The 24,862-nt window shown below is 48.4% G+C and overlaps 1 protein-coding gene and 1 long non-coding RNA gene across 2 annotated transcripts in view; one reads left to right on the top strand and one right to left on the bottom strand.

Moving 5' to 3' along the window:
- The window catches only part of SORL1 (sortilin related receptor 1), a 174,346-nt gene that overhangs the window by 115,739 nt on the left and 33,745 nt on the right, over positions 1-24,862 (top strand). Inside the window, exons 25-32 of the mRNA XM_049620870.1 lie at positions 3,252-3,371; positions 9,160-9,285; positions 12,275-12,382; positions 14,131-14,262; positions 15,819-15,950; positions 16,921-17,055; positions 17,802-17,957; positions 22,496-22,645. Of these exons, the coding sequence (XP_049476827.1) occupies positions 3,252-3,371; positions 9,160-9,285; positions 12,275-12,382; positions 14,131-14,262; positions 15,819-15,950; positions 16,921-17,055; positions 17,802-17,957; positions 22,496-22,645 (1,059 nt within the window). The remainder of the gene's footprint in view (positions 1-3,251; positions 3,372-9,159; positions 9,286-12,274; positions 12,383-14,130; positions 14,263-15,818; positions 15,951-16,920; positions 17,056-17,801; positions 17,958-22,495; positions 22,646-24,862) is intronic.
- LOC125915251 (uncharacterized) lies at positions 21,449-22,498 on the bottom strand. The gene is made up of 2 exons (XR_007455613.1): positions 22,287-22,498; positions 21,449-22,118 (listed from the first exon to the last, which is right to left on the bottom strand). It is a non-coding gene; the product is annotated as an uncharacterized LOC125915251 (long non-coding RNA).

Genomic DNA, 24,862 nt, shown 5'->3' with positions numbered 1-24,862 from the left:
CCTTTCCTTTTCTCTTCCTTTCTTTTCTTTTCCTTTCCTTTCCTTTCTTTTCTTTTCCTTTCTTTTTTTTCTTTTCCTTTCTTTTCTTTTTTTCTTTTCTCTTCCTTTCCTTTCCTTTCTTTTCTTTTCTTTTCCTTTCTTTTCCTTTCTTTTCTTTTCTCTTCCTGTCTTTTCTTTTCCTTTCTTTTCCTTTCTTTTCTTTTCTTTTCTCTTCCTGTCCTTTCCTTTCCTTTCCTTTCCTTCCTTTCCTTTCCTTTCCTTTCCTTCCTTTCCTTTCCTTCCCTTCCCTTCCCTTTCCTTCCCTTCCCTTCCCTTCCCTTCCCTTCCCTTCCCTTCCCTTCCCTTTCCTTTCAATTTTTTTTTAAAGAAGTTTATTTTTTATTTTGAAAAATAAAGAGTGTGCGTGCAAACAGGGTAGGGACAGAGAGAGAGGAAGATGCAGAATCCCAAGCAGGCTCTGTGCCACGAACGCAGAGCCCCGCATGGGGCTCGAACTCACAGACCATGAGATCATGACCTGAGCTGAGATCAAGAGTTGGACGCTTAACCGATTGTGCCACCCAGGCGCCCTGATGCAGGATTTCTGAAAGCATCTCTGGGTTTATGATAGTCCAGCTGCATGACCACCACGGTAGAAATGATTCATTCAAAAAATAACAGCCCCTGCTTGTACCTTGCAGAGGCGCTGTAAGCATGGATATGATAGTGAGGAAGATTTCTAAATGAATTTAGGCGGTTCGTAACAGCTGTATGTGGAACAGACTTGGCCCACACATCTGGGCGGCTGTGAGATTAGCCTCCCGAACACACAGATCAATACCTTTGTGAACGTTTTTTTTTTTTTTTTTTTTTAAACGTTTATTTATTTTTGAGACAGAGAGAGACAGAGCATGAACAGGGGAGGGTCAGAGAGAGGGAGACACAGAATCGGAAGCAGGCTCCAGGCTCTGAGCCATCAGCCCAGAGTCCGACGCGGGGCTCGAACTCACGGACCGCGAGATCGTGACCTGAGCCGAAGTCGGCCGCTTAACCGACTGAGCCACCCGGGCGCCCCAGTGAACGTTTTTTAAAACCAGTCTAACTCAGTAAACTCTGTTAGAAGCCCAGCAGATGGTACGAACGTAGTTTGAACATCTGTTTTCCGAATGGAGGTTTTTACATTTAGAAAAATCAGTGTGTTGGAATTGCAAGGCGTGATAAGGAGTTCTCTAGTTCAAGTCCTTTCAGTTTCCAATTAAATGACCGAAGGGACATGTTTCAGGTGATGCTATTAGTTTGTGTCAGAGTAGGAACCCGGAGCCTTGTTTCCCACCCGACCCCCGCTGCTGCCCGGCACCGGCCCTGCCCCGGTTCACGAGGCCTGTCTTGGTGAATGGCTCTGGTACCCAACTCCGCGTTGCTGACTGTGCAAGGAGGAAACATTACACAGTGCACACAGTGTACCAGATTGGAGGGATCCTGGCCATGAAAGGGAAGTGAGAACGGAGGCCAGACGCTGACCCCAGACATCATGATGAGTTGGTGTGGCCGTGCCAGTTCTCTCTGCCCACCCACAGGGCAGGTCTGGTCAGGCTGTGCCTGTGCTTACAGATGGGGCCTGCTATTTTCACCAGCAGGCAGTTTGACCCCAGGGACTGAAATGAGGAGAGCAGGGGAAATGCTCCTAGCCTGGCTCTCTGAGGAATTTTGTGGGATCACGTCATTTTCCCTCATCTCTGTAAACATAGGAAGTTCTGGAAAGCAGTCTTCAGGATCCAGTGCTGTTCTCCCTGCATTTCTTCCATCTCCTCCTCAGCGCCCTCAGAGGGGTGAAGGGCACAGCTTGGTAGGAAGGAGACCCTAGTGGTGTCACCCACTGGGCACACGTTTGACCATCCGATGGCCGGATTCTCCCTTCATGAGCCTGTTCATGCTGGTGTCTCCTGAGTCCATCCTGGGGTCTCAGTCCCTGACATCCTCAGAGCCAGGTCCTCTTAAATATCTGAATCCCCAACTTCACCCTCAACTTGTCTCCTGAATGAGGGCAACTCAGGGAGTCACCCTGGGCCCCAGACTTGGCTACCTCTGGGCCCCAGACTTGGCTACCTCTGTTTTCATAGAATCTTTTTTTTTTTTTAATGTTTATTTACTTTTGAGACACACACACACACACACACACACACACACACACACACACAGTGTGAGCAGGGGAGGGACAGAGAGAGGGAGACACAGAATCTGAAGCAGACTCTAGGCTCTGAGCCATCACCACAGAGCCCGACGCGGGGCTCAAACTCATGAACCATGAGATCATGACCTGAGCTGAAGTCAGATGCCCAACTCACTGAGCCACCCAGGCGCCCCACATAGAATTTTTAAAACTCCATTTCAGGGGTGCCTGGGAGGCTCAGTTGAGCGTCTGACTCTTGGTTTCGATTCAGGTCACGATCTCAATGGTTGGTGGGTTCGAGCTCCGTGTCGGGCTCCACGCTGACAGCTCAGAGCCTGCTTGGGATTCTGTCTCTCCCCCTCTCTCTCTGCCCTTCCCCCACTCGCTCTCACTGTCTCTCTCAAAATAATTAAATAAACTTAAAAAAAAATTTTTTTTTAATTCCATTCGAAAGTTCTGTTTTAAAGGATAGTCCCAGGGCCTGTAAATGGTGTTGCCAGGGAAGCCTGCTTGCAAGTCTTGGCCAGGCTGCACGGGCTCATTTGCTTCAGGACCCCACCTTTCTAGAGACAGCTGGCCAGCCAACATCCCTGGAGCTCTGCCCACAGAAGCTCCCCAGTTTCCTGTGTTTCGGGAGCTCGGCACTGACCTCACGTTCCCCTATCTGAGCATCGCATCCTAATCAGCCCCCTTGGAGTTCTCACTACCCCCTTTCTGAAACCACAGGCTGATACTAGAAGGCTTCTGTTTCTTGAGAATTCTGCTTTTTGGACAACTAGAGCATCGCCCCCCAACCTTCCCATCGCAGTAGCCATAGACGGTGGTAATATTTGCAGAGTGCACCGAGAATAACCCTGTTCTTTCCTGGAGGCAACCAGCAGCAGGAGTATCTCGGGGCACCCGTACCCCATTTGCAGCATGCTGGCTGGAATCAATCCTCAGCGGCCTTGCAAATCCCCGGTGCAAGTCCGTGCTATGTCTGGATAACTGGGGATGATGCGGATAATGCGTGCCCTGCTAACCCTTAGGGGCTCTGGCGCCAGAATGGAATTATGAGCGAGGCTTTGTCCCCACGGCTGTGTGTCTGTGGTCTCTCCTGCAGAAATGCACCAGTGCCGGAGTGACGAATACAACTGCAGTTCGGGCATGTGCATCCGCTCCTCCTGGGTGTGTGACGGGGACAATGACTGCAGAGACTGGTCTGATGAAGCCAACTGCACCGGTCAGTACTTCCTGCTCTCCCTGAACGGCACTTGTCTGTATGTGCGCTGGTTAGCCTCGCAGCCCTACGTGATCGTAGACTCTAGGCTCTGAGAACTGGACCGTAGACATCAGCCAATTGGCTGCTTCTCAGAGAGCTGGTCTGTGATGAGCTTGTGCCGACGGGTAAACCAACATCCTGCTTTCTTCATGGAGAAGGTCTTGCTGTGAAAAAAGGATTGACTAAACGGGTATCCTGATACAGTCGGTTCACATTCTGGCTCAAGCTTATTTCTTCTTGACCGTTAATACACAGTTGACAGACTTGGTCCCTTGTCTGGGGACCCTACATTGGGTAGCACTGGACTAGCTCGTGGTTTTGATTTTTTTTTTTTAATGTTTATTTATTTTTGAGAGAGAGAGAGCGAGAGAGAGAGACGGAGCATGAATGGGGGAGGGGCAGAGAGAGAGGGAGAGAGAAACACAGAATCCGAAGCAGGCTCCAGGCTCCGAGCTGGCAGCACAGAGCCCGATGCGGGGCTCGAACCCATGAACTGTGAGATCACGACCTGAGCTGAAGTCAGACGCTTAACCAACTTGAGCCGCCCAGGCGCTCCTAGCTCAGGTTTTTGAATGGGGAGCATCAGAGAATTCCCCAACGGTGAAAGCCTAAAGTGTACTGTGCACCTGTTTGGGGCAAGATTTTATAAAAAATAAAGTTGGAAAGAGCATGAGGATATGAGAGAAAGGCTGGGCGGTGTGATGTGGAGGTAATGTTTGAATTCTTCTGTTGAGTGATGGGTTCACTCATGTTCATTATACTACTTTTTACGAATGAATGAACGAATGAATGAATGGGGCCCATTTACATTACGGTGGAGTGGAGGAGAACGAAGAATTGGGAACGCTGTGGAGGGGGAAAAAAAAGACTGATCCCATTGCCTGATGAGTAAATTTCTCTGCAACTTCTTGAAATTCACTCAGTTCTACGTTTAAATCTCTCCAGTGATGGGGCTAAGGTGGTTTCACGTACCCATTTCGTCGTGGTGAGGGCAGATCTGCTTCTCGGCTTTGGTTTTCAATTCACTGTTAACTGCATTAACTTGTCATTCATGCAGTGTGGATCATGGCTCTTGTGGCGGGACTTCCAAGTCCCCTGTCTTAATCTCTCTCCCCCCCAGCGTGCCCCACCGGTTCCTACACTGCCCAGCATCTGGGAGCTCGAAGCATGCCTACCAGTGTGTAAAAGCAAATAAAAAGAAGGTCATGTGATCAGACCCCAAATGTAAATAGAGACAACTTGTGTCGTGATGCTTTAGATTTGGTTCCTGTAGGGCAGAAGTGACCTTTGACCCCTTTGTGTTCTCCCACTGCCCAGCCCCTGGGAAGAGTGCCTGTTCAGGGAACTTTTGTCAATTTGGTAATTTATACAACTGCTTTTCTGTAGTCATCTTAGTTTCGAGGTGACCTCCTGTGGCCTTAAAGAGTACATGGCCCTCCCCAAATGCCCTGTCATCCCACAGGATGATCTGTGATGTTACCAAATTCTGTCCCCTTGCAAACTTACCCTGAACTTGCCCTTTGTCCTTTCTGGTGTGATCTGTCAGTGTCTGAACCTCTCTTCTGGGGGCACTGCAGGAAAATGCTTCTCTCCAAACATGAGCATGGCCCGCAGAAGGAGGAAAAACCAAGGTCTGTGAAGGAATTGCCGTCAGCCCAGGAACCACGAGTGCTGTCTGGAAGCTGTGGGTTTGGGTGGATGATTGGGTAATAAATTAGAGGGGTGCACTTGGGCATTTCAGTTTGTAAATTGCAAAATGATTGAACATCTTGTTAGCACAACCGCGTTAGTCAATTTTGTGTTTCAGCAGCATGTGCTGATCTTCCGGGATGAATGATCAACCCGTTTCTATGGGTGGGCTCACCGTAGACTCCTGATTTTCCTCTCTCATTTTTTTCTGGCAGGGCTGTCTGGGGAAAATGTAGAGTGTTTGCACCTCACCTGCTCCCCTGTTCCCATGGCTGTTCTTCCAAAGCTATTTAAAGATGATTCTCCTTCCCTGTCATCTCCGAATCGATGGCGGTCAGCTGTGAGCTCATTAGGATGTATGGCGTGTCACTTCATTTCCTGACCTAACAAATTAAGTCATCTGCAAAGCCAGGGAAAATAGATCGGGGTCGACTGACTTCCTGTTGGCCTCAGCTTGCGTGCAAGGTCTTTGCTCTTCTCCCCCCCTGCTTTTTCCTTTCATGGGATTGAATTTCCTTTATTCCCTTCTCCCCACCTCCCTGAATGGAATTTTGAACTTAAACTTGATTTCTGTTGTATTAGCGGTTACACTTAGACATCTCGTGTGTCTTTGTAGTAACATCCGCCTCTCCTCAGAATGCCTGGATTCCAGTCTCTGCACATGGTCCCAAGACTAACAGACTCAGTAAATACTTAGTATTTTAGTTTCACATTTTAAAAATCCTAATATTAGCCATTGCTATTATATTTTAGTAACCATTTATCACTGCTTCTTGTATCTGATGCCTCCCTTCTGAGTACATCCTTCTCCATTTCTTGGCAGCAGGAGTCCGTGAGTGGTAAACTCTTTTAAGTTTTGTTTATATAAACGTGTCTTTATTTTGCTGCTCTCAAGTCCTGAATTCAGATGGATCTGGGTTTCTGGGTTTGTGGTAATTTTCCGCAAGTATCTTGACGAATTCATTCTGTTTCCTTCTGGCCTCTTCTGTGTTGATTTGATTTCTCCTGTCGGGTGATCTGTTCAAACGACAGTCAGACGTTCTTTCCTCTCGAGTTCTCCGTAGGTTCTTGTTGATTCGTTTGTCTTGTGGTTGGTGTGCAGCTTCCCCCATCTAGGTGTGGAATTATTTTTATTTGTCCTGCTCTTGAGACTTGTTTTCCTTCTCGGGTCTGGGGATTTGTTTTTCATCGATTCTGGGGCACTACAGCCATGATCTTTTCAGCTCTATTTGCTACTTTCTCTGCTTTGGTCTTCAGCAGTTACTGTCAACCATTTTGGTGGACTGTGCCCTTCTGCTGTTCATGGTTCCTGTTTTTGTATCCCCTGTCTCTTTGTGACTCTTTATGACTGTCTATAGTCTCGGTTACTTCCTCAGACTTCTCTTCCAGTTCAACGGTTCTCTTTTCAGCTAAATCTAATGGGCTGTTTCACAAATCCCCTGAGCTATTATTATTTCCATGACTACATATACATTTTTTAAGCTTATTTTTGAGAGAGAGAGAGAGAGAGAGAACAGGGGAGGGGCAGAGAGAGAGGATCCAAAGTGGGCTCTGTGCTGACGGTAAAGAGCCCAATGTGGGGCTCAAACTCACGATCCGTGAGATCATGACCTGAGCCGAAGTTGGACGCTTAACCGACTGAGCCACCCCTGGGCACCCCATGACTGTATTTTTTTATATCTCGAATTTCTGTCTCTTTTCTTTATGCTTTACGTTATTACTTTTATTTCACTAATCATTGAAGTTATATTGATATTCTCATTTGTGTTCCCTCGTTCTCTTCCTAATAGTCCAGTGCTGTGTGTTGAATGTGGCAGTGCTTTCCTACCGCATTAATTCATTCATCCCTTCTGCCCCCCCAACTTGTATTTGGTTAATAATTTCCATCGGGTATTCCAGAGGGTCCTGCTGAGTCATAGAAGATCTGTCCAAGTCAGAGAGTAAGGTGTGGGATAACGGCCTCTATTAGAAACCAGGATGCTCTAATTTCATGGTCATTTACCCCATTAGCCCATCCATTCTTATAGTCACAATGAATCCTGCCGTGTGAAGGATTCGTATTTTTCTTCCCAGTTCTTTAGTCTGTATTAAAGCCCATCTCTTCTATCCCTGTGATTAAAAAAAAAAAGTATTAATTGAACATGTATTATTTACTAGACACTTAGTGTCAGAGAGCTAATAAGTTACTCAGGAGGTGGGAAAATTCAGAAAAAGAGAATGTGTTAAGCATTGCATTCATATCTGGCCACTTAAAATGGAATGGTGCAAACTGATTCTTTCTGAGCGCAGCTCCTGTGATGGATTTTGGAGATCTCCGACATGCCTCCCAGAATGGTCATTTGGAAACTCCATTAGCACTCTGAAATTGCTTTCAATTAAAAGTGAAATGCATAAGCTGAATAATAACAAGCAGATCAGTATGGTAATGAGCTTAGGCAGCAGCATATTTTATGAAAGTGAGCAAGGCTTTGCTGAGGAATATTTTCAAGGGCTGTCAGACTTGGAAAACCAACAGATCAAAAAGTATTCCAGGCAATGGCTGTTTACTGGGGCAAAAAATCATGTACCCTGTTACTCCTCTTACCAGATAAGTATATTTTTAAAAAAGATGTTTAATGGATTCCTTGTACCAAAGGTTGTAAAATATTGAAACTTCCTGTAGACCTGTTTGCATGCTACGCATATATCCTTGGTCTTCAGAGAGAGAGGAAGACAGCAGATAATGGACCACCACTTGTGTTAAAGTGGCTTGAAAGATCAGGTTCTTTGTATTTCCGACTGCTGCAAAAAATAGCCTCAAATTCAGTAGAAATTCTCGAGGGCGTTGGAAGCCAATTTTCCCAACCCTTGAGTAGCAGTTGCCAACCATCTTGATTGAATAAATAACTACAGTATGCACTCAGGAACCCACTTTTGTTTGTCTTGCCTCCTGGGTTGCGCAGACATCCTGTCCACACAGTTCAACTAACAGAGGGCTCATCTATCTCGGTGGTATTATTTTATGTCAGTTGTCAAAAAGGCCAGGCCTGGCTTTCATTCGGCTATGAACAGACACAAGCGGCTTTCTGTTTCAGTGGAGGAAGGGCAACTCTCATGGAGAAGGTGGTTAGTCGTGTTGGTTGGGTTCAAGGCACCCATTCTGCGTCTGAACCAGCCTTTGATCAGGCCTTCGAGAAGTTGCTAAAGGACTTCCAGGTGGCCTCAGCCCACGTATGCAGCTAGGGCTGTTCAGTTATAACAATAGCTCTGTTCTACTTGCCTCTTTTGAAATGATTGTCGGGGACACCACGTATTTATTGTTGGCTGGTGGATGTCACTCCTGACTGTTGAGAAAGTTAGACGAGTCTGGGAGGTCCTGGGACCTTTTCTTTGTGAGCCTGGATAAATCTTCTGTGCCCTTTGGAGCTGAGGTTTTCCCCATCTGAAATTGGGTAGTTGGTTTAGAATTATAAAATGACAGCCTGTCAGAGCCGACCAGGGTCCTTATGTGTCAGCATCGATGATGAGACTGAGGCCCCCGCACGGTGGCTGGACCGGGTCGAGGGCCAGTCTCCTGAGCACCCGCTGCCTCTCCTTGTCCCACAGAATCTGCATGAGTGGGTGGGTTTATGGGAGAAGATGAAGTGGCAAGACGGAGCAGGGGCAGCACAGGCCGTGGGCTGGGATAGCCCTGGAGCCATTACTTAATCGTCTTTGTGAACGTGGGCGAGTTTCTTCATTTCTCTGAGGCTGTTTCTCACCTGTGGACGGGGAATAATCCTTACATCGTAGGTGGTTGTGAAAAGCAAATGATATTTCTGGTTGTTGTTTTTAACGTGTACATCGGCACTCGTATAACATTTCCAGACCCACAGAGCCAAGCGATTGCTTCATCAGGAGGCTGCCCCCCACCTTCAGGGCGGCCCCGGGTGCCTAGCTCCTGGCCAGGGAGGAGCTCGGGTGCTCCCCACGCATACCTTTTGACCCAGTGCGGTGTCTCTTTAGTCAGCCCCTGGGCGGTTGGTGGGGGAGCGGCCGTGAGGGCGGCATTCACGCACTCTCTCTCCCCTTTTGCCGGCAGCCATCTACCACACCTGCGAAGCCTCCAACTTCCAGTGTCACAACGGGCACTGTATCCCCCAGCGGTGGGCGTGTGACGGCGACATGGATTGCCAGGACGGTTCTGATGAGGATCCCGTGAAGTGCGGTAAGTGCAAACGCTCCAGCCTTCCCCTGGAGCTTCCCCGGTGTCTGCTGGTCGGGAAAAGAGGCCACAGATGGGCCGGGGAGTTCTGCTCCACCGTTCCTCTCTGCCCACTCTGACAACCAAAGAAGCCCGCCCAGGTTCCGTATGGCATCACGCAGGACTTAAAGGGGTGTGTGATACGGTCTTCGTTGTCAGGCAAGCCGTTTGGCCTCATTGCTTTTCCATCGCAGCTTTGAAGCAAAGCAGTGGAAACCAATGAACGCACCCAGAGTGCTAACTGCAGTCACCAAGGACGGAAATTGCCAGGGTTCTGCCAGAACTTAGCCAACGGTTTCTCTATAAATAGCCTATTTTATGACTGAGAGTTCTCTGTTATGGTCCTTTGGTAAAATGGACCCTTCCCCGAAGGTAGAACATTTTCAGCATAAGTGATTTAGAAGAGAATTCCGAGGTCATCAGTTACCTTCACAAAATAGCTCTGACACGAACACAACGTATGAAATCCTCTTTGATACCAGATATCTTTAAGGTTCCCTCTCCTTATCCTTTTCTCTACGTCTGTCAGAAACCAATCCCCCGTGTTTCTCCTCTGCTCTCAATATTCTGCTCACAGAATACTTCAACATTTCTTGGCCACCAAATGTGTGTTTTCCACACTAAGCAATTCTTCAGTACCAGCTGGGTGTCCCACAGTTAATTCATTCCTTACTTTGTCTTCCTTGGGATAGTGTGAGACCTTACAGGGGAAGGGTTTGGTCCCCAACGCCCCCCCCCCCCCCCGACTTCAGATGCCAGTCACAAGCCTCAAATTGCCACCTGAACTTCTGACCGACCGGCCATAAATCCACATTCCCACGTCCCCTCCCTTGGGTTCATCCATTTGCTAGAATGGCTCACAGAATTCAGGGAAGCGCATTTCCTACTTGATTGAAAAAGGACAGAATGAACGTCCTGATGGAAGGTACGCGTAGGGCAAGGTACAGGAAAGGGATGTGGAACTTCCGTGCCCTGTCCAGACCTGTCACTTCTCCAGCCTCTCTGTGCTCAGCAGCCTGGAAGCTCTCTGAGCCCCATACTTGTGGATGTTTATGGAGGCTTTACGGCATAGGCATGACTGATCATTAGCTGTCTCTAGCCCTCGGCCCTTCCTGGAGGATGGGGAGTGGGGTTCAAAGTTGCAAGCCTCTGGTCATGGCATGGTTTTTCTGGTGATCAGCCCCTATCCTAAAGCTACACAGGAGTCTACCCAGAGTTGCCCCATCAGAACAAAGGACACTCCTGTCACCTAGGAAATGATACGGGTTTAAGAGCTCTGTGCCGCTAACCAGGGGCAGAGACCAATATATATATTTCCTGTTATTTTACACCATACGTTCCGGATCTTCATGGGATGGTAGTCATTGTCTGCACGTCACATACTCTGTTCCTCTCATGTCACCATATTAAACAAAGATGTTTGCCTCTATCTGTATTTTTCTGTAGTTAGCATTTTCATGGCAGATGCATATTCACTTTGTATTTCTCTGACGTGGTTTACTTGGTTGCTTCCTGGTCGGGCATTAGCGTGTTTTTAATTTTACACTGTTATACGTAGTGAAATTATTCACTTCTTTGGAAACGAAGGTTTAGTTTTTCTTGAAGGTACTCGTTATGATATGTTTTCTCAGTATGGAATTGCTGGGTCAAGGGTTCTGATGTGTTTTCATGATTCTCATTAAGTGTCGCCATATTGCATTTCCGAGTGATTATGCCAGAAGCATCTCTATCAGTAACATAGTGTATGTTTCCCCAAGTCTCCCTTGATCTTACATTTTATCTCTTTAGTTGTTTTCACTAATGTAATAATGAATGGGAGTTTGTCTCGTGTGATTTTAATTCTATACTTTTATAGAAAGCTTTTATACTTAGCGGCATTAAATATTTCCCTGACTCATGGTACTCACTTACTGTTTCTGTTTGATGTCCTTAGAATAATTTCCTAGGCATGATGGCTTTTTAGGGGATGAAAACACATTTTCTTGCCTGACACATGCCCCTCCTGGAGCCGTTCTCCTAAGAGTTGGGTTTGCAGTGGCCCGTGACTCACGTGCTAGAACTTACAATTAAGCCTAATGGCCAGCAGCAGCTCTGTGTTCATGAGAAAGGGTTACCTCATACTAAGAATTCTCTGCTAAGTGTAAAACCTAAGATTCTTAACATTTCTAGGATGGACTTTGTCCAAAGGGCTTTGGCTTAGAATTCCTGAAGAATTAAGATGGTGATTTATGAGAGCTTTAAAAGACCAGGGTTTATAATCAGGATTCAGCTCCTCCTTTTCTTTTTTTTTCATTCACCGAAGCTTTTCTTGAAAATATATACTCCGTTTTTTGAGTAGGTAACAGGTTCAAAATGGAAAAAAGTATCACGAGGTGTGGGGGTAAACATTTCTCTCCCCATCTGCCGGACTCTCACCCTGTCCGTGTAGGAAACTTTGGTTGGAGACCCTTGTAGGATGTTTTTGTGCGTATGTGCACGTTTAAATATAGTGTGTATTCTTGCACTGTTTTACACGAGTTGTATGCTATGTGTGTTGTTTCTCACCTTGGTTTTTTTTTCACACAACCGTGTATCTAGGACACATTTTTACAGAGTACTAACTACTTCTTCAGTCCCTTTGTAACAATCTGGTGCTCCAGTTGTACGTACAGCAAGGTCTTACAGAGTCCCCTGTTGAGGGACGCGTACGTGGTCCTCAGGGTATTGCAAAGAGTGTTGCGGTGAATAGCCTTATACCTACCCGATTTTCCACTTGTGTGGGCAGATGGCGTTTTTCCAACGGCATCGCCGGCTCAAGGCGCGCGTGCACTTGCAATCGGGACAGCCGTTGCCCATCTCCCACCCTCCTGAGGGGTGGTACAGACCCGTCCCCTTCTCCCCCCCGCTGCGATGGGCGTGCATGCCTGCCTGTTTCCTCTCCGTCATTTCCCTCCGTTGTCGGATTGCATTTCAGAGAAGAAGTGTAACGGCTTCCGCTGCCCGAACGGCACCTGCATCCCCTCCAGCAAGCATTGTGATGGTCTGCGGGACTGCTCGGACGGCTCCGACGAGCAGCACTGCGGTGAGTCCGCTCCCGGCAGCGGCGGGGCGATTGTGGAAGAGGTTGTAGCTCGGCGAACCTTGTCGCTTCTTCGCAGTGTGTTTGGGGATTGGCCCGTTGTTTGGAACTGAACGCTTACTTCTCCTACTCCCCTGTTGCTGACTGTCGCTCGGGTACCATTTTTGGCCGGGGGACCCTCTTACCTTCCGTTTCCTTTCTACTCGTAGAGGTTGTCTCGGGTCACTGGTGCTCCTGCCTGAGTATGCTTTGCCTGGGTCCATCCCTCCCAACCCTAGATTTCTGATGTAATTCTGCAGCATGACCTGAGCGTGGGGATTTTTTTTTTTAACGTTTATTTATTTTTGAGAGAGAGAGAGAGAGAGAGAGAGAGAGAGAGAGAGAGAGAACGAGTAGGGAAGGGGCAGAGAGAGAGGGAGACGCAGAAGCGGGCTCCAGGCTCTGAGCTGTCAGCACAGAGCCCGACGCGGGGCTCGAAGTCACGAACCGCGAGATCATGACCCGAGCCGAAGTGGGACACTTAACCGACTGAGCCACCAGGGCGCCCCGTAAGCATCAGGACCTTTAAAAAGTGCCCCGGGTGTTTGTGATGGGCAGTCCAGGTTCAGAACTGATGTAATAGTGGAGGGGTGGCAGTCGGGCCTTGGGGGCGGAAAGCCAGCCCGTACGTGGCCTGTCCTATTAACTGAAGTTTTCTGTAAACACAGACACTCCTCCTGCTTCCATGCAACTGTAGCAGAGTGGAGTGGTTGTGGTAGAGACTGTATGACTCTCAGAACCTTTCGAGCTTGCCCCCTGGTTGTGCCGCTCCTCGTGCTCCAGGAAAACAGAACCAGTAGGACGTGTGTGTCCTATACAGAGAGATTTCTTTTCAGGAATCACCTCATGCAGTTTTGAAGGCTGGTGAGTTCCGAAATCTGCAGGGTAGGCTGGCAGGCTGGAGACCCAGGGACAGGCTGATGCTGCCGTTCAAGTCCAAAGGCCATCTCCTTGCTGTGTCCTCAATGGCATTTTGTCTGCGCCTGCGTCCCGGATGTCTCTTCCTAGGAGGCCACCGCCCACACTGGGCCAGGGCCCCACCCACATGAATTCCTTTAACCTTAATGACCTCTTTAAAGGCATTTAAAAGGGGTTCTGTCTCCAAATACAGTTACACCGGGGATTAGGGCTTTAACATATGCATCGTCGGGGGTATAATTCCATCCATAACACCGGTCCTTTACAGAAACAGTAGTAGAGAGTCCATATTCTTTTTTCTTTCTTTCTTTCTTTTTTTTTTTTTTTTTAGTTTTTTTATTTTGGTAAGAGAGAGAACAAAGCCAGGGAGGGGCAGAGAGAAAGAGAGAGGAGACACAGAATCCGAAGCAGGCTCCAGGCTCTGAGCTGTCAGCACAGAGCCCGATGTGGGGCTCGAACTCACCAACCGTGAGATCATGACCTGAGCCGAAGTCGGACGTTCAAACGACTGGGCCACCCAGGCGCCCCGAGAGTCCGTGTTCTGTGTGGTGATGAAGATCTCATTTGGAAAACAGGACACTAAGATCTCTCATAACATTGTCCTCAGAGTTTAATGTACTTCCGTGTCAGGTGCTCTCACCCAGGGCTCGGCACACAGGAAGTGCGCCATAAATGATGCCTCTTGTGACTGTTTCCCGAATGCGCGCGCGTCCGGGAGCATCCGCTCAGGGCCGGGGAGGGCCCCACCAGTCCTGAATTGCTGACGCCTTCTCCCCTCCCCGGGCCCCTTCCAGAGCCCCTGTGCACGCGCTTCATGGACTTTGTCTGCAAGAACCGCCAGCAGTGCCTTTTCCACTCGATGGTGTGTGACGGGATCGTCCAGTGCCGCGACGGCTCAGACGAGGACGCGACATTCGCGGGATGCTGTGAGTGGGCTGGATGGGGAGGTGCCCGAGCCACTGGAGACACTCTGGGGGGAGCGGGCCACTCAGGTTTACAGGTCTTGCTCGAGTGCCCAATCTTGCCCTTCCTGAGAAAGACTTACCTTTGTGGCTTCAGAAGTGTTGCTTTTTGGTCGTTGGTATACGTATAAGGGGGAGGCGCCGAAGGTCCGAGGTCTTGGCCCAAGCGGGACCTTCTCCGACAGGCCTTTCCCACGGCCCATCGCTCTGTAGCGTCCTTATCTTGCTCCTGTGGCCTTCCCGGCACTAGTCAGCCCTTGGCACGCTGTGTATTTATTTGCCTGCCTGTCTCCCCCTGCCGGAATGTGGGCTTCACGAGAACAGGGCCTTTGGTTTGTTCACTGCTGTAGCCCCATTTTCTTAAGTGTATTTCTTTTGAGAGAGACAGAGACAGTGCGAGTGGGCGGGGGGAGGGCAGAGAGAAAGAATCCCAGGCTCGACTCGGGGCTTGAACCCACAAACCGTGAGATCATGACCTGAGCCGAAACCAAGGGTCAGGCGCTCAACTGACTGAGCCACCCAGGTGCCCCTGTAGCCCCCTTCTTAAAACAGGGCCCTGCCCGTGGTAGGTACTCATTCTAGTCAGCTCTGGCCACCATCACAGAAGCCCACAGACTGGGTGGCTCAAAACCACAGAAAAGTGTTTCCTGACCGTCCAGAGGCCACAAGTTTGAGGTCAAGATGTCAGGAGGATTGGTTCTTCTGAGGCTCTCTTCCATGGCTTGCTGATGGCTGCCTTCTCCCTCACGTGGTCTCCTCACCGTGCCTACCCGTGTCTTGCTTTCCTTTTCTTCTAAGGACACCAGTCTTAGTAGATTAGGGTCCACCCTAATGACGTCACTGTAACTTCATCACTTCTTTTTTTTTTTTTTTAAATAATTTATTTTTGAGAGAGAGAGAGAGAGAGAGCAAGCACGAGTGGGAAGAAGGACAGAGAGAGAGAGTGAGAATCCCACGCAGATTCTACACTGTCAGTGCAGAGCCTGACGTGGGGCTCGAACTCACCAACCATGAGATCATAACCTGACCTGAGCTGAAATCAAGAGTCGGACGCTTAACTGACCGAGCTACCCAGGTGTCCCTAATGTGACTTATTGATTTGCGAGAGAGAGGCAGAGAGAGAAAACAGAGTGGGAGTGGAGGGAGGTACAGAGAGAGGGGGAGACACAGAATCTGAAACAGGCTCCAGGCTCTGAACTTTCAGCACAGAGCCCGACGCGGGGCTCGAACCCACGAGCCGTGAGATCGTGACCTGAGCCGAAGTCGGACGCCCAACGGACTGAGCCACCCAGGCGCCCCTCACTTCGTCACCTCTTCAAAGACCCCGTTTCCGAGTACAGTCACCGTCTGAGCAGGCGGGGTGGGGGGTGAGGCCATCGGTTGGCTTTTGCTGTCAAGGCGGCCGGTGGCTGGTCTGTCTCTTGGAGGAGGACGTTTGCCCTTCCCTCTTGTTTCCAAGTGGGGGCACTCCTTCGAACTCGTTGGTGTGGCAGTAACCTGGAACCTTCTTCCCTACCTAGCCCAAGACCCTGAGTTCCACAAGGTGTGCGATGAGTTCAGTTTCCAGTGCCAAAACGGAGTGTGCGTCAGCTTGATTTGGAAATGCGACGGCATGGACGATTGCGGCGACTACTCTGACGAAGCCAACTGCGGTAAGATCTTGGGCCTCCAGCCTCCTGTCCCTAGCCTCCGGGTCATGGCGACTCCTGTGGTCAAGGAGGGCCACGCTCAGCACACTCCCACGCAGGCTCTGCCTTCTCCGTCCTCAGCACTCGTTCCTGCCAGCTGGCGAGCGAGTCTCCATGTAAGGAATCAAGTCTTGAGGTGGCAGCCTGCCCCCCAGGAAGTGTCGGGGGCCAGGGTGGTGGGGGGGAGAATGTTTTTGCCCATTCCTTCTCTTTCCCCAGCTGGGAAGTTCACATTATGTCTAAGGAATATGGTAGAGGAATTATGGTAAATATTTCAGAGCGCGCTTCTCTCTCCCCAGGAAAAGTTACAGATTTCACAGTTTTGGGTTTTTCTTTTTTCCTTGAATTTAAATTCCAGGTAGTTAACATACAGGGTAGTCTTGGCTTCAGGAGTAGAACCCAGTGATTCATCTCTTACACGTGACACCCAGTGCTCATCCCAACAAGTGTCTTCCTTAATGCCCCCGACCCATTTAGCCCATCTGCCCACCCACAATCCCTTCAGCGACCCTCGGTTTTGTTCTCTGCATTTAAGAGTCTCTTATGGTTTACCTCCCTCTCTGTCTTTATCTTATTTTTCCTTCCCTTCCCCAACGTTCATCTGTCGTGTGTCTTAAGTTCCACGTATAAGTGAACAGATTCTGCGACTTAATAGAGTCTTTGTCCTTGTTGGGGCATCGTCACTAGTTAGGTCATCCCTTTGGTAAAGTGTCAAAAAGTCGGGCGTTATTTGTAAGATACAGAAGCCTAGTTCAGCGAAGCACGAGTTGGGATCCGGGAAGACGGGCTTCTGTTTGCGGATATGTATCTTTTTGGCTGCCCGCCGTATCTGGTAGGGTTGTGCAGGCTGCCCTGGGACCTGGGTATCTGTTTGGCCTTTATGTCCACACCTGGTGCCGGGCTAGTGACTGACTGTGTGGTTCCTCTCCCCCAGAAACCCCCACAGAAGCCCCAAACTGCTCCCGCTACTTCGAGTTCCAGTGTGAGAATGGCCACTGCATCCCCAACAGGTGGAAGTGTGACAGGGAGAACGACTGTGAGGACTGGTCTGATGAGAAGGACTGTGGAGGTAAGGGTCCTGAGGCAGCCCCATGCCCAGGAGTCACCAGCACACTGCCTTCCACCTTTCTGCACAGAACGTCGTTCTGTCTCCTCACTGTCAGGCCGGTTCAGTGATCCGGGGTGGGGGTTGGGTAATAACTCTCTGAGTTCTTTTCTGTCCTCTCCCACTTTGAAAACCAGTGTGGCTGGTTCCTCCGGTTTCTAGGTATTTTGCAGGCCCGGAAAGCGCTCTGCAGCCTGGCTGCTGCAGGATGCGGCCTCCGCATCTGCTTGGGGCTTGTTAGAGATGCAGTGTCTGACCCCACCCCAGGCTGCCTTTGAGTCAGAATCTGCATTTTAACAAGGCCTGCGGGTGACGAGTGTGCCTCACTACATCTGAGAAGCACTGGTGTGGAACGCGAGCTCGTTACCTTCCCTTCTGGCGTTCTCACGTCGGAACTGGGTCTCAGGGGGGTGCTGTAGTTGACTTTTCACCAGAACAGCGTTCAGCCTCCGTGGGATGAGCTCTCTCACCCTCCCTGTGCGTTCTGAGTCACCTGCCCTCCGTCAGCCTGCAAAGGCACTGAGCCCCTATTGAGTAAGAGCAAACTCGTTCGAATATTAGCCCAAAGCAAGCACAATAGGATAGGTGCATCTGCCTCAGCAAAGGGAAAAGATTGCCGTCCGTTCTGATGCCCCAGTAGAAATGTGCGGTTGGAGGTCACGGCTTCCTGTAACACTCTGGGTTTTCTCGCTTGCTTGTGTTTTGCTCAGATTCACACGTTCTTCCCTCCCCGACTCCCGGGCCCTCCACGTGTCTGCCCAATTACTACCGCTGCAGCAGTGGGGCGTGCGTGATGGACAGCTGGGTATGTGATGGGTACCGAGATTGTGCAGATGGCTCAGACGAGGAAGCCTGCCCCTCGCCTGGTGAGTGCCGGCCCTGCCCTCTCCTGTGGCACCTGCTTCTGTGGAGCAGGGCCTCAGGGGTACGCCCTGGGCGCGGCGTCGCCGGGCTCGGTTTCCCCTGCCTCCTGGGACCCTGTGCTCGGTGGCCAGGCTGCTGCTCACCTCCAGAGCAGGGAGATCCGTGGAACTTGTGACTGGAGTGTCTCATCTCCTATAACCGCCTTTTGATCTTCCTGCACGAAGAGGCCAGCCACCTTGCTTTCCACCCTGGCTGTGGTTGGGCCACCTTTGCTTCCTTCTACACAGGAAATTAGAATGGGAATTACAGGGAAAATATTTGTGTGTGTTAACACTCTCCGGGGGAGAGTCCGACTTTCCTGCCCACTAGCTGGAGGCCCTCCTACTAAAGGAGGGTAAGCACTGCCATCTAGTGGCCCAACGCAGAGAGGCCTCTGAAGGTGTGGGCAGTAAACCATGTTGCTGGAGGCGGGGGTAAACCCTGAGACCCCCTGTCTAGTGCATGCCCTTAACTGCAGGCAGGACAGAGGTAAGGGTGCTGTGTTCTTTCCTCAACCGGATTCTGTTGCAAATTCAGTTTATAATGAGAAAATAGACAGTTGTCCGCCATGCTTCGCAAATCCTTTTCCTAGCAAACTTCTAGGTCAACACTCATTTTCCTCCTTTAAGACTCATCCGTCCCATTGCTTCACTGTTTAACATCATCAGTGGTTTCCTCTTGTCCCGAAGATAGATCCCAACCCTTGAGTCTTCTTTTCTTTTCTTTTTATTTTTTTATTTTATTTTTTTTTTTATTTTTCAATATATTAAATGTATTGTCCTTGAGTCTTATTTTCAAGACCCTTCCTTGCCTGCCATTGCTTCGCACCTCTGCCAAGCTGGGTTCCTCCTTCTCATCCTGTCTGGAAAGACCTGCTTCTTCTCTGCTGATATTGTTTCAGCAGGGTTTCTGCCTCACCAGAGACCTCTGTCCTCCTTGACCTTGTCCTCCTCCTACTCCCCCCCCACCCCCCATGAAACCCACCATCCATCACGGCAAAGGGAGGCATGGATTTTGCAGCTAAAAGAGACCTTGATACGCCCTCCGTATTTATCAAAGAAAGTATGGAACAAAGACCACCTGTAAGGGAATCACTTGGGGTGTTTTTTTTTTTTAAATATAGTTTTCAATTTTTTTAAATGTTTATTGAATTTTAAGAGATATAGAGAGAGAGACAGAGCATGGGCAGGGGAGAGACAGAGAGAGAGGGAGACACAGAACCCAAAGCAGGTTCCAGGCTCTGAGCTGTCAGCACAGAGCCCAACGCAGGGCTCGAACTCACGAGGTGTGAGAGCATGACCTGAGCTGAAGTCAGACGCCCAACCTACTGAGCCACCCAGGCGCCCCGCACTTGGGGTGTTTGTAAAAAATGCAGAATTAGGATTTCTGTGTGGAGCTCAGGAGCTCCCCATGTGACCTGTAGGTTCACTAAAGTTTGAGATTCTTGGAACAAGTGCACCATCATTTTCCATCACAAGGCCACCACCATGGGGCTTTCACCGAGTCCTGTAATTGATATAGTTGATATTGATCTCTTTTCCAGTGTCACGTTTACCCATTGTCCTTTTGATCCCTCACTATGATCTGTCATGTGCTGCTTCCTGGTCATTTCACGTGTGGGAATCTTTCCTCCCCAAGCGATTCTGTGGACCTTGTATTTCTGGGGATCGTGCTGCATACTGCTTGGAATCCCCACTTTGCCTATTACAGTAATAGGCAAATAGTTAGTGTCCCAAAAATGTTTCTCAAAACAAATTGTAAAAAAAAAAAAAAAAAGATATTTTTTAAATCTCTGTCCTTGGCCCCCAAGACCCAGCTATCTGGTTAGTGAGTGTCTCGATTCTCCTTCTCTCACAATTGTCTTTTGGTTATCGGAACTCTGAGCAGGGTATTAACAGACTCTAGCAAATTCTGCTTAATCCAGTGAGCAGATTCCTATTTGGATTTTCCATTCAACTTCTGTGATTTCTTTTGCATGTACGTCATCAGTGCAAATTTAATTCAGGTTGTCTCCAGCTCTCAGATCTGGTTTCTTTATTGCGGGTCTCCTAACCGGTCTTGGGGTTTTGTGTCTCTCCCGTTTTCGGTGTACCTTCCGAGAGGCCGTATATTGATGCATGATCTTGTCCTCCCCAGTTTGGAACCTTCTAGCGGCCCCCTCACTGTCCAGGCAGTAGTGCTGTGATGTGCCTTGGCCTGGCTTTCTAGCTTCATATTTTACTGCTTTTCCTCATGCACCCTGTTTTCGCAGAGTGGTTCTGGGGGTAGGAGAGGCCCCTTTGAAAACCCGGTTTAAAACCATGGAATGAGCCCAATATCCCAGAGTTAGTACCTGGTTTTTGTTGTTGTGTTTGTTAGCTCAGGTTATCGTGTGATGTTTGCTAACGCTCTCTCTGTCTTCATGACCTCTGAGGGTAACTCTCCCCAAGATCACCGTATCAGTGATTTCTCAGCCCCAGGGTTTCTCTGGGCGATTTTCCTTCTAATGGCCTAGATCTCCCTCTCTGGGCCCAGGGGTCTCCAGGCCCCCTGTGTGTCCCTCCCCTGGGCCTTCACTGCCCTCCTTGGGATTCTCTTTGCCTTTCTCCTGGTTTAGATTCGCTGCTTCCTGGGTCTCGTGTTTTGCTTTTCTCGGTTTACTCCCTTGTGTTGTTGGAGTACACCCTCTGGTAGTTTTGCCAGATGCATGTGGTGGCACAGTGGCCGAGGACACAGAGAGGATAGCCTTCAACGTGTATGTCCCCTGAGTTTGCTGCTTGGATTTGTTGTGCCTGTTGCTGTCGATGCCTGGGCCACAGGTGCCTTGTGGGACATGTTTTCTCCATCCTAAGGACTTGTTTTACTTCTCTCATGTTGGAGCTTCTATTTTCTGTATCCTAGATTTCTCCCCTCCCCTCCCTTTCCCGTTCAATCCCACTCTTTGGTAGAGCACATTTTCCAGAACGTTCTCAAGAAAGGGAACGTGGGAGGTATCATTGAGGTCTTGCTTATCTAACAGTGTTTTTCTTCTGTCTTCAGATGTGGTTGATGATTGTTGGTCCGGGCTTGGAATTTTATGTTGTCAGTAATTCTCCTTAAGAATTTGTCTCCCCTGCCGTTGAGCCGCTCTTGGGAAATTCAAAGTCATTTTGATTTTGATCTTTTACATGTTGCATGTTTGTTTGTTTGTTCATTTTTTAACTCTCTGGAAGCTTGTAAGGTATTCCCTTTGGCTCCAGTGTTTTGAAATCTCACAACGATGTGCTTTGATGCAGGTTCCTTTCCATCCAGAGTGGTGGATGGACGCTGATAGGCTCCTTTATTCTTCAAATTTATGTATTTGAGTTTGGAGAGTTTTCCTTGAAATATTCCATTAATGGTATTTTCTTTTCTGTTTTCTCTTCCGGGAACTCATGTCATTCCTGCATTAGATCTACTGACGTGGTCCTCTTTTTCTATTTTTTAAAATTTCTTTATCTCTCTCTCTCTCTCTCTCTCTCTCTCTTTTTCTGTTTTCTGGAAGACTCACCCTATCTTTCAGCTCTACTACTGAGTTTTCTATGTCAGTTATCATGGTTTTTAATCTTAAGAGATTTAAAATTTCTAGTACTGTTCCTTTTTCATGGCATCTTGTCTTTTTTCATGCAGAAATCTATATTCTTTCATTCTGAGCATATTAAGGATATTTATTTTTTGAAGTTTTCTTCTTACAAAATCTCTGTTTCCTCCAGATTTTCTTTATTAGGAGGGAAGAGGGTCCCACTGGTTTCTGTCTTTCATGTCAAAGGTTTTGCCCACATAATCCTGGGGTGTTTGCTTGTGTTTAAGGCTGGGGATGAAAACACTGCCAAGAGACTCCCCACAGCTTTGAGTTTCATGCTTGGGCTGTTTGTTGGGGAACTCCTGACCCCAACAAGAGTTGGGGTTACTTGAGGGTTTGTCCCCGAGGCTGGTCAGTTGCCCTAGAGAAGAGTTTTTATAGTAATCTACTGCCTAGAGAATAAAGGTGTCACTGCCACGGTTTATGAGGAAGGGGACCAGGGTCCTCGCATTCAGCAATCTGTGAGTTTAACCCCTTTCTTCAGTACAGCATTCTTGCTCTTAGCTAGGCCTAACCAGCCCTTTTTACCCTGCACATTACAATCCTCCAGTCTTCTGTGGGAGTGACGTACGGGGTGATTGTCTCATGGGGTTAGTAGGAGCAGGGGACTTGGGAATCTTTAGTCTGTTCCCTTACTGTCTTTCTCCCTCTTCTCTCCCAGTTCGGGTATGCCTCATCTGGTCTCTTGAGTCACTTACCACTCTCTGTCTACATCCACCTTTCAAAGTTAGATGCCCACGTCTGGTTGATCCGCCTTCCATATCCAGAGCTCACCTTTGTCTCCAGGCCCCCATCGTAATTCCCAAAGCACTGTCATTTCCTAAATTTCCTAACACGTCGAGTTGGTTGCTCTTGCTGACCGGGTCCCTCAGTACTGAAAAGTGAATTTAAAAAAAAAAAAAAACCAACCTCTTCTTCCAGCAAATGTCACTGCTGCCTCTACTCCCACTCAGCGTGGGCGCTGTGACCGATTTGAATTCGAGTGCCGCCAGCCAAAGAAGTGTATCCCCAACTGGAAGCGCTGTGATGGCCACCAGGATTGCCAGGACGGCCAGGACGAGGCCAACTGCCGTGAGTAGTCTCAGAGGGAGACGCTAAATAGGGAATAGTGTAAAATGCAGATGGGCCTTTGGGACATGAAAAGAACAGGGCAGATTAATCCCACACTCCCCCAAATGATAGCAGGAGCGTTTCGGCCCAAATGAAACAGCCACACGGTAAGATGAACGTTGAAAATAATCAACAGAGAAGTGCAATAGGACCTTCCTCCTGGGTGAGATTAACTCATTGATTGGTATTCTTTTTTTTTTTCTTTTTAAGTTTATTTATTTATTTTGAGAGAAAGAGAGTGCTGACGCAAGTCGGGGAGGGGGTTGGAAGGGTAGAGAGAAAGGGAGAGAGAGAATTTCGAGCAGGCTCTGCGCTGGCAGCACAGGGCCCAACACAGGGCTCAATCCCATGAATGGTGAGCTCGTGACCTGAGCCAAAATCAAGAGTTGGACACTCAACCAACTGAGCCACCCAGGCATCCCCTCGTTGGTATTCTTTAAATAAGTTTATTTAACCTGTTCCAAATTGGCCTTATTCATAAGGATGTTGCCTAGTTAAGAGCCTTAAAATAAAAATGTGCTTCGTCTCCAATTCTCCCCAATCCATTCATCCGAGAACCCTATCAAAAAAGGAAAGGAGGAGTGCCTGGGTGGCTCAGTCAGTTAAGCATCTGAGATGGTTGGTTTCAGCTCAGGTCATGATCTCATGGTTCGTGGGTTGGAGCCCTGCATCAAGGCTCTGGGCTGGTGTTACAGGACCTGCTTGAGATTCTCTCTTTCCCTCTGTCTCTGCCCCTCCTCTGCTCATGCTCACTCTCTCTCTCTCAAAACAAATAAGCTTAAAAAAAAAAAAAAAAAAGGAAATGAGATTAGTATGGCATGATTCTTCTCAGAAAAGCTGGTCCCTGAAGGCCACTGCATTCTGTTCTAAGTGCTTGTTAATCATTTGTTATCAGTTTAGGAATCTTCACAGATTAATAGCAACTAGATTCTCAGTTTCTAAAACCTACATTTTGCCACTTTAACAATGTTGAGACATGTTTAATAAGCTGTTGTTTGATTATATTTTTCCACGTGGGATAATTCTGTGTTGGGGATCTTGGCAGTCTCTTAAAACAACGCCTTTCACAGGGTTTCTCCCTGACCGTTCTATATGAAATGACCCCTGCCCAGCGTTCTGTTATTATTCTTCTCTTTATGTTTCTTTGTAGTTGTTAATCACTATCTAAAATACCAGAGTTGTTTGCTGTTCCTCTTAATAGAAAGTAAGCTCTATGAGGTTAGGTCCTTTGTTTTACACATCACCGTAGTCTTAGCATCTGGAACGGTGCCTGATTCTTGGTAGCCCTCCGTGAATATTCACTGGATGGGTAGATGGTTGGGTAGAGGGATAAATGGAGGGGTAGATGGGTAGATGGGTGGGTGTGTAGGTGGATAGATGGGTGTCTAGATGGGCGGGTGGGTGGGTGGATGGATGGATGTTGAGTAGATAGATGGTGGGTGGGTAGGTGGATGGATAGATGGAAGGATGAATTCCATCTTGAGTTTCTTATACTAGTGGGTCTCAAACATTTTCTAAATGCTCTAATGCAGTTTTATTTGTAACCAAGCCCCCCTTGCAACTTCCCAAAGCAAACCAGTTTCTACTCAGCATGTAACAGAGCTCATAATACAGTGGTTTTCCAGGAGAAGGGGGATTATAGTTGGTAAAAACCTCACATTTCCTTTCTTTCATCGCGAATTCCTCTAGTAGAGAGCTCTTTTAAAAGCGTAGCTAATTGCAGTCTATACTTCCACACTAGAGACATGCCATTTTTAATTCGCCAGTTGAGGATGGTTGTTATGACATTCTACCCTGCCTCAACCCCTGGATCTCTTCATCTCTAGCAACATCTCTGTCGATCCCTTATCCATTCCCGTTGCCATCCTGGTTCTCTCGTGAGCACATTATCCGTTCTTTCTACCTCCGTCTCAAGGTGTGGTTGTCACAGGTCGATGCGGTGTTGCAGGTAGAAAACGGGATTACTTGTCCTTGTTCTGGAACAGAAGTATTCAAGCCAATTCTGGTGAATCGCTGTGGAGCTTGTAAATGACTGCATGCACTCTAGATCACTTGACTTCAAAGCTTTTGCTCTTCCTGAAGGCAGGGTCCAGCAGTTACCGTCAAAGAAGCATCACGGTCCCATTGTGGGAGGGTTACCACTCCTCATCCTGGAGGCGTATTTTTTTATTAATTTTT

The sequence above is a fragment of the Panthera uncia genome, chromosome D1, assembly GCF_023721935.1.
Source record: "Panthera uncia isolate 11264 chromosome D1, Puncia_PCG_1.0, whole genome shotgun sequence".
NCBI lineage: Eukaryota > Metazoa > Chordata > Mammalia > Carnivora > Felidae > Panthera > Panthera uncia.
This window is presented reverse-complemented; position numbering and strand designations above follow the sequence as displayed.